This window comes from Parus major, chromosome 9 (assembly GCF_001522545.3).
Source record: "Parus major isolate Abel chromosome 9, Parus_major1.1, whole genome shotgun sequence".
NCBI lineage: Eukaryota > Metazoa > Chordata > Aves > Passeriformes > Paridae > Parus > Parus major.
The window spans coordinates 11665029-11680211 of NC_031778.1; the positions used below are offsets into that span (position 1 = coordinate 11665029).

General features: G+C 39.0%; 1 protein-coding gene across 2 annotated transcripts in view; it reads right to left on the reverse strand.

The window, feature by feature from the left end:
• The window catches only part of PLOD2 (procollagen-lysine,2-oxoglutarate 5-dioxygenase 2), a 35121-nt gene extending 20159 nt beyond the window's left edge, over positions 1 to 14962 (reverse strand). For both annotated transcript variants that reach the window (XM_033516708.1, XM_033516707.1), the window contains exons 1-7: positions 14868 to 14962; positions 13282 to 13418; positions 7535 to 7698; positions 6312 to 6424; positions 4319 to 4382; positions 3442 to 3539; positions 2596 to 2697 (exon numbers count right to left, since the gene is read on the reverse strand). In XM_033516708.1, the coding sequence (XP_033372599.1) occupies positions 2596 to 2697; positions 3442 to 3539; positions 4319 to 4382; positions 6312 to 6424; positions 7535 to 7698; positions 13282 to 13418; positions 14868 to 14903 (714 nt within the window). In that variant the 5' untranslated portion in view covers positions 14904 to 14962. The remainder of the gene's footprint in view (positions 1 to 2595; positions 2698 to 3441; positions 3540 to 4318; positions 4383 to 6311; positions 6425 to 7534; positions 7699 to 13281; positions 13419 to 14867) is intronic.
• Between the last annotated feature and the right edge of the window lie 221 nt (positions 14963 to 15183).

Genomic DNA, 15183 nt, shown 5'->3' on the forward strand with positions numbered 1-15183 from the left:
TGTCACACAGCCACAGGAGCTGGTCCCACCTGTGCCCCTCTCTGGGAGCCCCAGAAGAGGTGACACAGCCACAGGAGCTGGTCCCACCTGTGGCCAGGGACAAGGAAAGCTGCCTGGGCTGAGCTGAGCACACGTGTGCTACCACAGCTACAGCAGTAATTGTACTTGGTGCATTTCAGTCATTCTCAGTCATTCTCCCCTTATTCCCCAGGGGAAAGAGGTTCAGGCTGGATGTGCAATGGATATGAGGACAATGAGGAATTACTGACACCACTGCATTACACTGAAATGTGAACCGCTTGCTCTACACTGAAATCTCAGTGTGACCAAAGCAAAATGGTGTTTAAAAAATCAGGAGTAAAAATTCCTGTAAACTGCATCTCCTCAAAGTGCAGAGCTCATCAATTTAGACCTTGGTTTACCACAAAGAGTTGTCACTGCATCATCTGAACCTAGGTCACAAATGAGCATTTTGAATATATGAAATCCAAAGTTGCCTCTCAGCAAAACCACTTTGGGAATATCCAGTCTGCACACAGATGTTACATTTTCTTTGATAGATTTTCTCATTTTCAGTGAGGTAATGTATTTGAGTTTTAAATTTTACTTTTTAATAAACAGTAGTTTAATGTAAGACAATTTTTTGGAAGAAACACAGGACAATGTCTCAATACAATTGCACAAAGTCCAGGATCTCTTGCCACAAGAGTTGCCAGTGAAATGAGGAGTGAGGTCATCCTTTTCAGCCACACTGGAAAGTTCCCACACCAGTAAGAAGCTGTAGAATTTACAAGCATTTCTAGGGAGGTTAAATTGGGCAACAAATTTAGATTTCAGAAAACAAAACAGCCTTAATAAGTAGCAAAAATTTGTACTTATTGAATCCAGGTGCCCTCTTCAACTCATTTTCCATTATGCTGCTTCTACCTGAACAGGTGGCTAACTTGGGGGAGGCACAGGCTGCTGACATTACCAGAAGAGAGCAGCTACTGAATTTTCCCACATCTCAGCCATGATTGCAGCCCAGGACATCCTGTTTCTGTCAAAGGGACAAGGATTGAGCAAAAGACCTTGCATATCTGAGATCCTTTGTAGGCAACCCCAAAAACTAGCAAAATCCTCAGAAGATATCAATGTATGAATGCAGGCAGTTAAATAAAACAATACAGAGAATATTAGAAGCACAGAACAGGAACTGCTCTTTTCACTGAAAATTTCTTGTTAAGTAGCAACCAGACTGGCCTGAAGATAGGGCACATTCCAAAAAAAGAAATACTGCTGGTACTCAGAAAAGCCTGAAGTAAACATTTCCACTGAGGCCAAGGAAAAAACTTATTATTTCTTCTGGCAGAATGAGTGAGGCATGAAGTCCAAAGAATGCATTACAATAAAGAAGACACATTCCAAGTAGATGTACATAAACTATAGGAAGCTAACCAGTAAATCATTGCATCCCTCTTACTGCCTTTTAACATTTAACTGCACCAAAACCATGTCTTAATTACCAACACCATTGGAAAAAAATCTTTGACAACATCTTTTCCTCAGGTAAACTTTATGATGGGAGTGAAAACACTATCTAATTACAATACCATTCAAATGTTTATCTTAAAAGCGAAAATAAAATTTAAAAACATAGACATTTCAAATCTGAAAGTTATTAAAATTCCAGCAGTAACTTTTTTTAGTTTATATTCCAGTCTATTAGCTGCTTATGGCCCAGAAATTCTTTCACTTTTTCCTTTCATTACAAAGATAACAAGCCAATATTTCTTTTATGCTGTCTTCAGCATAATCTTCCAAGACCTGTTCTCATTCAAATCTTCAATACCAAACAGAAATGAAACATCTGCTGGAAAGAGCCTGTTAGGAATAATCAGAATTTACTTCTTCGTCCAAGTCTTACAATTCCATATGGCAAAGCTCAGTATTTACTCTGCCTCAAATTTACTGTGTACAAGCTGCAATACTTATAGAGACATTAAAGACATCATGCTTGGAGTGGAAGAGCCAAAGCTGCCAAACACTGGATAAAAACACATGTCATGTGTATGTGAGTATTTGTCCTACAAGAATTCTGAAAACTCTACTGAAATGCAGTCTCAACTACATCAGATCTTCTACAGAAATGTTTGCTTATACAGCACAAATATGTCTATTGTCCTCTACAAGGCAAAGCAGTTTTGGATTGTTTAATCTCAAAAATAGTAATTGTAACCATGTTAGTTAACTATTAAACTCTATTTGCAACACAAGCTGTTCAAATGATGTGTATTGACTGTTTTGAAGGTCCAAATATCTGAAATACCTAGTTTTTCTACCTCTTCCAAAATTCTCATTATTCTCTAGAACCTTGCACAATTCAGAAATTGCTCATTCACCCTCACTGAACAGAGGTGAAGATCTGGAGGGCTTTTGGGGATGGCATCATCTTCAGTAATACTGTGCAAACCTGTATTAAAATACATGCATAAAAATACTCCTGAAAGTATAAAACACAATATTGCATGAAGTAGCCACTTGGCCTCAGAAATCACGGAACATCCCCCCCAGCTGTACCCAGAAGGGCCTTGTTCCAGTGCAGAGTGTTCTTACCTTTACTGCTGACAGGTCTAGCAAATCCAAATCACAAACATTGCAACCAGTTTCCCGTGTCCAAGCATTAGGAATATAGTTTCCCAAATAATTCAGGTGAATCTGGTACATAAATGAGCAATTTAAATTAATGAAAGGGGCAAAGGATGATCTCTACCTTTCAAACAATTCAGGTTTACTCATTAAATCACTTGTAACTAAAGGCAACTGACGAGAAAAACAAAAAATAGCAGGTAAAAACTATCCTATTCCTTTTGTTGACACAACAGAGATTATGTATGTACCATGAAGTCTACAAAAATGAGTATTTCATAAAAATGACATGCACTTGAGGGGAAAAATAAAAGTATTACATGTCAGAATATAAAAAATATTTAGTACACATTTCGAGAAGTGTATCTAATGCAATTTACTCATCTGCAGACTGAAATGATTAAGTATAAAGCAGAAATATCTTATGAATAAAAATCTTCTAAATATTGGGAGTTAATTCTGGGAATTATTTTTATGCTAGTTTATATGTTAACTAGAGAAAATGTTTTGCCTAATACATTATTGTATTGTTTTTAAAAACAAAGAGGAAACTCTTGCTATGCATCACTTTGTCAGTGTGGTTAAATTCTTCTGTTTTAAACCCAGGATAGAATTAAAAGGACAATAATGTATTAGGCAAAAGGTTTTCTCTAGTTAACAAATAAACTAGCAGATTAAACCCTAATAACATTAAATGGAAATGTGCCCTGGTGGTATGCTATGACTGTTTCATACTCTTCTGCCATTGAATTTTTTGCCATCATTGATGTTTTTGGTTCATTTACATGAAAATAAACCCAAACTCTCACTCACTTTAGTTGGACCATTTCCATGAATTGTGACTGGTAGGGTGTCATACACTGAATTCCTTGCTCTTACTTTTCCTTCTTCAAATTTCAAAAGGACTTCATCTGCAAATCAACAAAACAGTTACAGTAAGTTCATAAATAAAAGCTAACATTTCAGAGTTATTAAAGTCCTTGCTGATACAATATACCTTGCTGTTGCTATCATTCATTGTCAGTATTATTTATTTAGAAGCCTTTGTTCACTTTCTTAAAATAGATCTTAAATTCTAAGCTCCCTATGATAAATAAGGTCAAACTTCATATTTTTTAATTGGTAGCTTCAGTATTGGAATAAAATCTGCTTTAAAAATAATTATAATTTAGTGCAAATGTTATTTATAGAGAAATCAGTTATTTCAGACATGATCTGACTACAAATCATTGTTCCAAATTTGAAAGTCAGATATAAGAAAGGAAGTTTGCACAGATGCATTTTTCCACTTAATTCATGACAGTTAAATAAAGGAAATTCTACATTCTTTTATATTATACTTCATTATGTACAGCCATTTGCTTGAGAAGATCTAAAATGCAATTTTACTTACTAATCCTACTCCTGTAATTAAGTTTTGGAAAGGTAAATGGAAAAATAATCCTTAACTCTGTATTTACTGCCAACTTCATTTATTTACTTTTTTTTTCTATTTTAAATCAACTATTTTATCAATGAGAGAATTCAATTAATAATCAACCCAAAAGACTTGTAATAGTGATCAGGTTTATCCATCCAAACACTTCCTTAAAATAAGGACATGTTTAAAGAACTACATTCATGGTTAAGCAAAAAAAAGAAGTGTTAACAACAGTTAATGAAACACACAATGTGCAAATCATACACTTACCAACAGCTCCATTTAGGGTCTGGAAAATTGCACATTTGTGGTCCAAAGTAATGTTAATGCGCTCCTGAAATCAAAGTACCAAAGCTGTTGAGGCGTTCTAAAAGCCAATGTTTTTATGGTAACATTGCAATTATACCACAGTGGCAGCAAGGAATCAGGGAAAATGACTCTGTGTGTTCTTTACATTGCTACATTTTTCTGTATTCCCAAGTTGTGCAGTTCTATAGCAACCAGCTTTGCATATGCAGAAACTTTAAGCTTGAAGGATAAAGATCTTAATTCTCCACAGGAACTGCAATTCAGCAATAGAAGCCAAAGAAAATTTGTGTCTTAAAAAAAAAATAAAAATAATTCTTGGCCAAGAAAGAAAACATGCTGTGTTTCAGAATCCAAAAATATAAAAGTCAATTTTAAGTATCATGTCAGAATAGAAAATATTGGTGGTTTTAAAACATGTTCCTAATGTTGTATTACTAATCCTAGCTTACTTTAAATACCATGCTTTACCATTTTTAAAATGTTGATTCAAGTATGTAACATCTGAAATACATCTAAATACATCTAAAATACCCCTATACAGATGACATCCTTGGTTTTGATCTTCCAAGATTCTCTTACACATTCTACAGCACTGAGCACATTATTACTATGCAAATAATCTGTGGTGATGCACAGTGAGCACCATGGAAGTGTTTTCAATCATGGTGCAGCAGTGCTCTGCACAGACACACAGTTTTGGTCTAGAAGAAAATCCATTTAGACAACTAATTATGTTACTTCTGACTTGGATGCAGAATCAGCTGTAATATTTCTACAGCCTGTCTCTTCAATTGCCTACCTGGCAATGACTTAACTTGCATATAAGCAATTCAAGAAGGCTGGAATTTCCTGGGAGGAGCAGCTGAGCTTTGCCTGGTTTAGAGGAGCAGGCTGAGGAGGCACCTCCGTGCTCCCTACAGCTTCCTGAGGAGGGGATGGGGAGAGGGAGGTGCTGAGGGAATGCTCCCAAGCTGCACCAGGGAATCATGGACATGAAGCATGTCAGAATGGACATTAGGAAACATTTCTTTATGAACAGGGTGGTCAAACCCTGCATCAGTTCCTAGAGAGGTTGTCAATACCTCCAGTCTGTCAAATGCTTAAGAAGCCTTTGGGCAATGGCCTCAGTAACACACTTTAGCTTTTGGTCAGACCCATATTGGCCAGCCTGTTGGACTAGATGATCACTGTAGGTCCCTTCCAACAGAAATATTATCTATTTCTGAACCTGTATCCAAACAGACCGGATTTTCCATTAAGTTATGCCAGAAACAACATATATATATTTCAAAAATTTTGCATCTGCCTTAAGCATACAAATTACCAAAATCCTTCTCAAAGCTGCCATATCAGCTTCTAAAGTCTTTTTGCATCACTATATTGTTAATTTCCCTTATCCCTTTTTCCAGCATCAGGGACACGCCTCTAACATCTATCATGCTTTAATTCTGCAACTCAGCAGAGAACTTTGTTAAGTGAGGGCACAGAGAGGTCTTCACTAAAAATTTACAATGCAGCTTCATTGAACATGTTTGCAGAGAAAGCTGAAGGCAGGATCTGAAATGGCAGCAAGCCAAAATATAAAACACTGGATCAGCAAGTAGTGCAGTGACACCCTGGAAAAATGCCACATTCTCTGGCCGTCAAACTGCCAAGTACATGGGACCCTCATTGAGATAAATGTGTCTGATCATATACCTCAGAGCTGTTATTTCTAACAATGAAGCACAATCTGCCTGTGTCTGAAGACAGCCTGAAATAATAGATCAAGTCACGACCCTTTGGGAGCCTGTTCATCATTCCAGCAGTAGGAATCTCAGGAGAACAAACAGCTGTCAGCCTGGCACTTCAGGATAAAGAGACAGCATTCCTTGGCTTTTCATCTCCCGGTGTTTTATGAGGAGCAGCATGTTATTTCAAGCAGAAAGAAAAGAGAAAGCAAGTTACTACCTACCCTTGCCAATGGGTCAACATAGATTTTGGTGTAAAACAGCTGGTCATCATCATTATCCTGCAGATTCCACTGCTGCACAATACGATTTATGTATGGAGCATAACCAATAAATCCTGCAACATCACACACACAGGTTATTTCCATAAAAAGCAGCACCCTGCCAACACTGTCCACCAACCAGGGACTTCATTCTGAGCAGTGCCAGTAAAAAAGGGTATGAATTTTATGCAATTTGGCTCAAAATCTAATCTTCTTCCTGAGGTATGTAACAGGTCTGTTTCAAAAAGTTAATAATTAATGGCTATTTTTATACTAATGGTATTTTAAGGAAAAAAATAAATCAGATCTGCCCAGGATGGTTCTGAGAACGCCAAAGCATGATATCACACTATTCCTTTCCCAAGAAGCCCATCTGTGGAAAAATTTTCATTTTCATCAATCACTTCTTACTGGCAGACATGCCTCAATGTAATACTGCCAGAAATACAATGAGAATTCAACTCAAAACCAATATACACAAAAAAAAAAAAAAGAGAGGACAGATAGGTGGGGGAAAGAAACAAGGACACTCCCAGATCTGCACACTGAAGTAGTGCCCCAAACACACTCAATAGCTTCTACACAGCACAGTATTTGTATCAGTGCATATATTAATCAAGTGTAAAATTATTAGTAAAGCTGGCATTTAAAGGAGATTCCAGAATCCATCCATCATTGACATTACAGGGAGTAGCTCCCACTCCTTTTAGAAGGAGCAGTAAGCCACACTGACAGGCCAGGCAGAGCTGCCAGCACATCCACCCTGTGTGCAGAGATCTCCAGGAAGCAGGCAGCTGAGCTCAGGAATTCTGTGACCAGGCTAAACTGTGCCTATAAATAGCAGGTGCTGCTTTGGCTGGGCTTGTGCATTGTGTTGTTTCTGAAGCAGTGGGCTCATCCTTGCACAGCACTGAGCTGCCACACACAGCTGCTTGCTAGACCCTGACTATATTTATCTGCTTTTTACAAATTATTGCCAAACACACACTGTGCAAATTTGAATGCAAACTATGCCTGAGCACAGAAGAGGGGCTGTTCAGGTGGGGAGGAAGGAAACAGTGTATGCAGCCATCAGTTTTATACTTGGGTAACTCAGGACCGGCTCCACAAGCAACAAGTGCAGAGAAGAACAGATAACAGAGATGGGTCATGTTCACATTCAAGTGTTTGAGGACCCCACTTGCCTCCTGAGTTCAGGAATCGTTTTCCACTCCGGACAACAGGATATTTGTCAGCCAGCCTTTTATCTGGCCAAATGAGTCCATCTGCTGCAAACACCACTTTGTGATTAGTTTCCTGAAATTTCTTCAGCAGTTCTTCAGGGCCCCCGGCAAAGATAACATCATAGCTTGAAAGGAAAGAAAATACATCTGCTAGGTTAGTTTCATTCTAATGTTTCTGTGTTCAAAACAAGTCATTGGACTATTCAAATCTAAAAATCAAACAGCCCTTTCATTCTGAAAAATGCCTCAAATTATATTTAACCACCATGAAAAAATTCCCTTTTAGGAGAGAAACTGCAATCAGTGCTATTTATCCAAAGTAGTTTCCCCTTCTGCTTTTTAGTCTTCCACATTTTGGACATCCTTTTCTCTTCACACTTCCTTTATCTGAAATTGATTTTCCTATTTTAGGTATTTTGCTTGGGCTTTTAAGAACAACAATTAAAAATACCAAACTTTAACAGATGAAAAATAGGACTGGAAGATGACTTAGATGACCTTCCCTAGGAAAATCTAGATGATCTTATTCCTAAGCACAACAGCACTGACTCTTCTAAAAAAATCTTATCAAGAATGTACTTAGATTTCAATGAAGTTTAGTTGCCCCTAAAAAGTGTATTGCATCCTGACAAGGCATACATTTCTCCTTCAGCCTCTTTAATGTGCCAAAGACTTAAAAGGCTCAAAGCATCACAGTATCTATTGATGAAAAACTTTACCTGCCTTTGAAGGACAATTCCCACTGAGGATAAAGGCCCAAAGGTGGAGGGCTCATCTTTGGCTGTTACACACAGCAAAGGTCAACAGGGTGCCAAACCAGAACAAAACCTGCCTGGGTTTGGCCAAGGTCCTGGAAGAATGGAGCCTCCCAAGCCTGGTGGTTTCTTGTGGCTGAACCAAATCTAAATCAATGCCTGCTGGGCACAGGGAACTGGGAACACAACCAAGCAAACAAACCAATCCCCCCACCAAGGGATGCCACACACTAGACCAGTCTGCCCAAAACCCCATCCAAACTGGCCTGGAATTCAGAATTTGCCAGGGATTGGCATCCACAGCTGCTCTGGATGACCTGTGCCAATGCCTCCCACTTCAAGGTTCACTTCACAGCATGAAGAAATGTCTCAGTGAAATTTAAATCATAGATTAGTCTCTGCCTGAAGCAGCAAAAAGTTTTAATGGCAGCATCCCAGCCTTGCAGTTTCCTCATATGAACATAGGAATATTCTTACTGTACACATGTACCTTAGAAATTAAAAATCACCAGCCCTGACAACAGGCAAAGGAACAGTAGAGCTACCAAAAACCAAGGTCTAACCTTGACCAAGACTTTTCTTGCAAAGCCTTTTAGCTGGGCTAACTAGGACAGCAGTACCCCCACTTGCAGCACACAGAACATTTTGCATTGCACTGGATTACCCAGCTATAGTGCCAACAGACAACTATTACTGACTTATGGTATTCCTTTATTACAGTTGTTAAATAAAGTTATTACCTTATTACAGTTCTGAAATTATTCAAGATGTTTTTTCTTCAAAGAGGATTTAATGAAATTGGCCTAAGAGAACTGAACAACAGCTGGCTTACAAATGTAAAAAAAAAAAGATTTTCACCACAAAGCAAACTATGAGCCCTGGAGAGGAAGTGTGTTATGTAGTCTATATAAGTAAGTGGTTTTCTGAACACTCTGTTATGTTTTTCTGCAACTTTGGCAGAAGAATGCATGAAAGAAATGGTACATTTTGGACCTTCCCCAGTTTCACAAAAAATGCCTGTTTCAGCCCAAATTTACAGGAATACACTTCACTCTCTTTTCCATTCAATTTCTGTAGACCGACTCAAAGCCAGAAGGAGCCTGTAGAACACACAAGAAACAGGAGACACGTTGAAGACAGACAAAAAGAGATCTGTTTGAGGCTTTAACTTAATAGCTCATGGCAGGCTGTGCCTCTCCTCCATGACCAGGGCAGTGCTGCTGCTAGGACTTCCAGCTGCAGGAAGGAACCAAGAACATTGCTTCCAAGGACTGTCATTCTGTGAAAGAAAGCCAAAATTGAGCAACATGCTGGGCCAGACACAGGCTCTGCTTGTGAAAGGGATATGCTACTTATTACACAGTTATAAAAAAAGCACAGTTTATAATCCTAAACCCAGAGCTGAGCTGCTAAACTGCAATGGATATTATGGAGCTCTGTTAACCCAGCAGGAACCTACACTTGCCATTAATGGCCAAGGCCCTCTGCTTTGCCAAGAGGTGACTTACTGCCACCACACCTCTTCCTGGGCAGGACCTCCACCAGCCTTCCACCTCTTGCTGACAGGATCCTCATCAGCTGCTTTATGAATTTTCTGTCCATGCAAAAGGAAAACTTCCCAACACCTGTAAATGTATAATTTTCCTTGTTTACCTGCTTTGTCAGATTACATTCAGCCTATTCAGATCTCACCTCCTGCTGGAAGGGGGGATTCACTTCAGGTCTAAACTGCTAAGACCATCACAAAACAAGTCCCATCCTTGAGTTTATACTGTTATTAGGGTTGACACAATGACTTACTTTAAATAAAGCATTTCAAAATCTGACAGGGAAAAAGAGTGTGGACATATCCAGGAAAAAGCAGTCTTCCTTGGCAATCAGTAACAGCTCAGATACTCTTTTATTTATTCTTCATAAATCCTTCCAATTAAGCAAAAGCAAGAAGAAAAGAAAAACAAGCAAGAAAGAAAAAAAAAAAAAAAACAAAGAAAAAACCAAAACACAAACCCAAAAAACCCCACCAACCCAGAAATTTTCCACAACCTAATCCCATTTCCTGAAGCTCCCAGATGGCAGATGCTTGGAACTGGAATCCAGCCCTTCCTCCCTCTCTTCTGCAGGAACAAAACATCCTGGCTATGCACCCTGCTCTCCCAGCAGCACAGGGAAACAGCAGCAGAGACTCAGGTGCTCTAAAACTGACCATGCAATTTTTGCATCCACAACTTCAGCAGTGAGAACTTGCTACTATTGGAGCTGCAGGGAAAGAGCTCAAAATACAAGTGAGAGAGAGCCTACTAGTGACTAGCAGTGTCACAAAGCAGACACAAAACTATTTTGTCACTTACACTGTGTCCCCACCAGGATCACACCTTAACCATTTTGAGAGACATAGAAAATGGTTAATAATTTATAAAAAATATAATTATCCCTTAGTTTCTGATGAATGCTAAAAAAAATACAACAAAACAAACAACAAACTGAGAAGCTTCAAAATTCTTTCACGATACAAAGAGATGTCTGTGGGAGCCCTGGATGAACAGTCACAGCACCAACCAATTTATCCAGTCTACACTGGCCATTAGCCAGTTCAATCTGAAGTGGTCCAAAATAAACCAGAAGTTAGCTTGAGCAAAAGCAAGCCTAATTTAAATAGTGTTCCATCTGCAGGAATTTTGCTATCTACACATAGGCACAAGCTGTCCACAAAAGAAGCTCAAATTATTTCCAGAATTCTGAGCCATATAACAAACTGCTGAGAAAAAACAAAACAACAAACCATGAAACTAAGTTAGTTAAGTAAACAGTTCCCTAGAAATTACTTGCCTAGTTACAGTAAGCAAACCAGACATTTCCTTTCCCCACCCCCAAGATTAATATTCCAAATGCTTCACAATGAATATAATAAAAAACATTTGAAGAAGAAAGGAAGTTCATGACATTTGTCTTTTCCAAACTTACTGCTACATTGATCAGTGCTTCAGTTGCAAACCAGGATTACTGGAAATGAAAAAGCTCATTTAAATTAAAATATAATGCTAGAATCAGCAAACTGTTTTTTTCTCTCCTTTCTGGAATCCTTTCCACCAGCTCTGAATAAATATATACTTGGGATTTCAGACCTCAGGAACTTGTGAGGCCTTAAATCCTGTGATTTTTCATGGGAAGAAAGATAATGGCTTTTGCACTTTGACACATATGATTCTCTATTCTCTCACCCATGCCAGCAAATAGCCTGTCCCTCCAGAGAGTAAATTATGATGGAGATACATTTGAGCTAGACCTTTGTACCAATATGATAATAAATGTGCACATTTTATCACATAGGAAGAAAATAGTTATGAATTAGGATAAGAAATTCAGAAACAAAGATTCAATAGAAGTAGAAAACATTTGAGAAACGTTTGAGTCATCTGAGCTTTAGCACAGAACAAAATCTTTGAAATTAACCTTTAATATTTTCAGTTCTTGCGTGATTATTAGGACAGCACCACAAACAAACATATAATGTATGTACTTTTAGAAAGATTCTTTTTCCACTTGTTCAATTTTGCATTTGCTAAGTCAATAAGAAAAGAAATTCAAAAACTGTATGTGCACCACCAAACTAGGTAACTTTTACAGACATAAGCAGACAAAAAATATTCAGTATAATAAGCATACTTTATAATGCTTATTTATAAATTAGTGACAATGATTTAGTTTTTTTGTCTTCTAGGTATTTCTTTTATTCATCATAAGAAGTAGAACTGGAACAGAAAATTAAATAATGGATTTGAACCAACTTTCCTAAAGTGTTAACTTACACAAATCAATAAATAAACTTTCCATAAAATGCCAGTGTTCAGCCACTTTGCCTTGTGATGATGTCTGCTGTGCAAACTCTGTCTTGAAAAAGTGTCCCTAATTTCTTCAACTGCCAAATTTTAAATAAATAAAGCAGGTTAAAAGCTGAAAGAGAATTCTGGAACAGACATTCCAGCATGCCGTGGTAACAGCAGCATGGGTGAACTCATACATGACTCTGTCCAAGCTCACAGCCACATCTCCCCAGGGCTGCCTGTCAGCAACAGGAGCTTCCTGTTCCTGATTCCAGACCTGGTCCCACGCTTTCCTCGCAGTGATTATTTCAGAGCTGTGACCCTGCTCTGGTTAACGCTAGTGTGGAAGAGCCTGGTTTCCACTGCAAGCTGGATTCTGAGCTACTCTGATCATGCTGTTGTCATAGGGGGAAAAGAAGAGGAAGAGAAAATGCAGAGAAAAAAACAATAGAGAAAGTGTGATTGGAACACATTTGAGCTCTGTGCTTTCTGTGACAGGGAGAAGCCTCTCTGGCCTCCAGGAAGGATGTTCAAGCATAGCTGTGCTATGAGCTATAATCTGGCACCTGCAGCAGTACTGTCTCTCCATCCTTCCATCACACAGATAGCAGAGGCACCAGGCTACATCTGACACCAAGACTCTTGTTCTTTAACTCAGGTTCTCTAACACTGTTAAATGCTTTCCTCAGGGAGCCATTTTCCAGCTTCCTCCATATCCCTTACTTCATGGAACAAGATTATGCCTCTAGTCCCTACTGGACACTTTATTTCTGGAGCTGCTTTTGCTCCCCCTCCCATCCACACTCCCAGCCTGCAGCCACATCCTGCTGTCACTGCAGCTGAAAAGGGAGAGGACAAATGCTTGCCTAAAAGCCTGTCAGCTCCCAGCAACATTTTTTTACCCCCTCGAGGCAGCGGAACTATGAACAACTCTTACATCTGTAAATCTGTGAAAAAGTAATGATTGCTCCAAAAAGCCATCTACTATTTTTATGAATGAAGAAAAAGACACAAACCCTCTCAAATAAAACAGTGAAGAACAAAAGCATGGTGCAACTTTCAGCATGTCACAGCAGCTACCTTAGCATGTCTGCCCAAACTAAAACAAAGACAAGAAGCCAGGTTTGCTCACCATTCAACAAACAGAACAACCAAGTCCTCTTGATCAGCATAGCTTTCAATGCCTTCCTTCAGCAGTCGAACTTTCTGCCCCCCGCCAATAGAGTTGGGCAGCTCACCACCTTTCCATTCTTCACCTTTTCCAAGAACCTGCAATAAGATGGAAAAAAACCCCCACTTTTTGCTAGTATCCAAACCCATGAGGCTTTTTAAAAGCAAACTCTTATTGAAAACAGATGCTAAAGCAGAAGCAACACATTAAAGCATAGCAAGCCAGCACTTCCAGCACCGTGAGTTTTCCATGTCTGAAGCAACATTCAGTGCAATGACATCACTGCAAAACCATGAGAGAGACATTTCTTAACCAAATAAGAATCAAGCAGTTGCCTGCTACTGCCATTTACTGAAATGTGTCTCTTTCAAAAAAAAAAAAAAAAAAAAAAAAAAGCTAGGGATTGTTTCAAAATTTGTGTTAGAAAAGCATTCTGAATGATACCTTTAAAATTCAGTAACATCCTTTTAGGAATAGGAGGCACAAAAGACCTTGATGGATCAGAGTATAACTAATTCAAATTGCAAGCTTTTTGTACAAAAAAGGGATGGATAGGTTTCCCAGTAAACAGCTCACTGCTAAAACTCAGTTAAACATTGAACTTCTCCCCAGCCAAGCACTATAGCAGATTATATGTCAAAAAAGGAAAAAGCTTTTGCATGTTTTGAACATAGTGTTTTTGGAACATATAAAGCCTAGAAGAACTACCTTGCATGATGTTTTGGACAAATCTGCAAAGCAAAAAATGTATCCTGAGCTCAGGCTTCTCAGGTACTCTAGTACAGCTTTATCATATTAGGAAAGGTTCTCCCAGTCCTCTAAATTCAGTCCTAGAAGTCAAAGACCCAAATAATTTCCTATTTTTAGTGCAGGCACTGTGGTAAGTCAGTAGAAAAAATTCATAACAGTATCTGAATTCCTGGATTTTCTCTTGGCAGAACCAATTTGTGGGGAAAGTTTAGAAGGTTAATGCCCTCCCTTTTTCCCAAGGTCATGCAGAGGCCAACCTTAGTACGTGACATAAAGAGGCACAGAGCAAGGCAGAAAAGGCTGGCAAGAATGATAGAAACACACTGTCCTTGCAGAAATTACAGGTTCCTGGGAAACACAGAAATTTTCAGTTGTGACCCTCCCTCCTCCCTTGCAGCAGTGTTCCAGCCTTGCTGAAGGAAAGAGATCCAAAGCCCCTGAGTGCAGTACAGCTCCCAGAATCCTTCATACAAACAAAAGCAGCCACACTGAAAACCGAGGCTCTGTGATGAAACATGACAGAGCCTGTGAGTGAGCATGATGCTGACCATGATAGCTACAAACCTCTAAAGCAGCTCCTGAGGCAGGGGAAGCACCTCCCTCCCATGGTGGTTCAGAGGGGCATCAGCAGGAAAGCAACAGGGAGAGCAGCAAGTGCCCTTCCTGCCCCCAGCTCTGCTGCTGTTTCCCTCTGTCCCAGCCCACAATGAAGCTAAGGCCAGGTCAGCTACCATTTACTGGTTCTGTTTTAGAGCATGGATGGACAGCACAAATAATTGGTACAAAACCCACAATACCTTTACTGTGTAGTTGAAATGCTTTGCAGTTCGCATGAAACGGTGAAAGCCATCAGTTTCTTTAGTTGCTACAGTAAAGACTAGAAGTTTATCTGAGGAAGAAAAGGAAAGAACATGTATTAATATGCTTTCAGGACACAGTTTATAAAATAAAATAAATAAAATGCAATGAACAGCACTAGCTCAGGAGGCTCTATGACTTTCTGTATCTCATTCAAAGAAAGGAGGCAAATATGCTGCCACAGTATAGGTGTGAAACATTACCAAACAACAACTGCTAAGGGCAAGGTGTTGTATTTAAAATTATCCTCTGGAA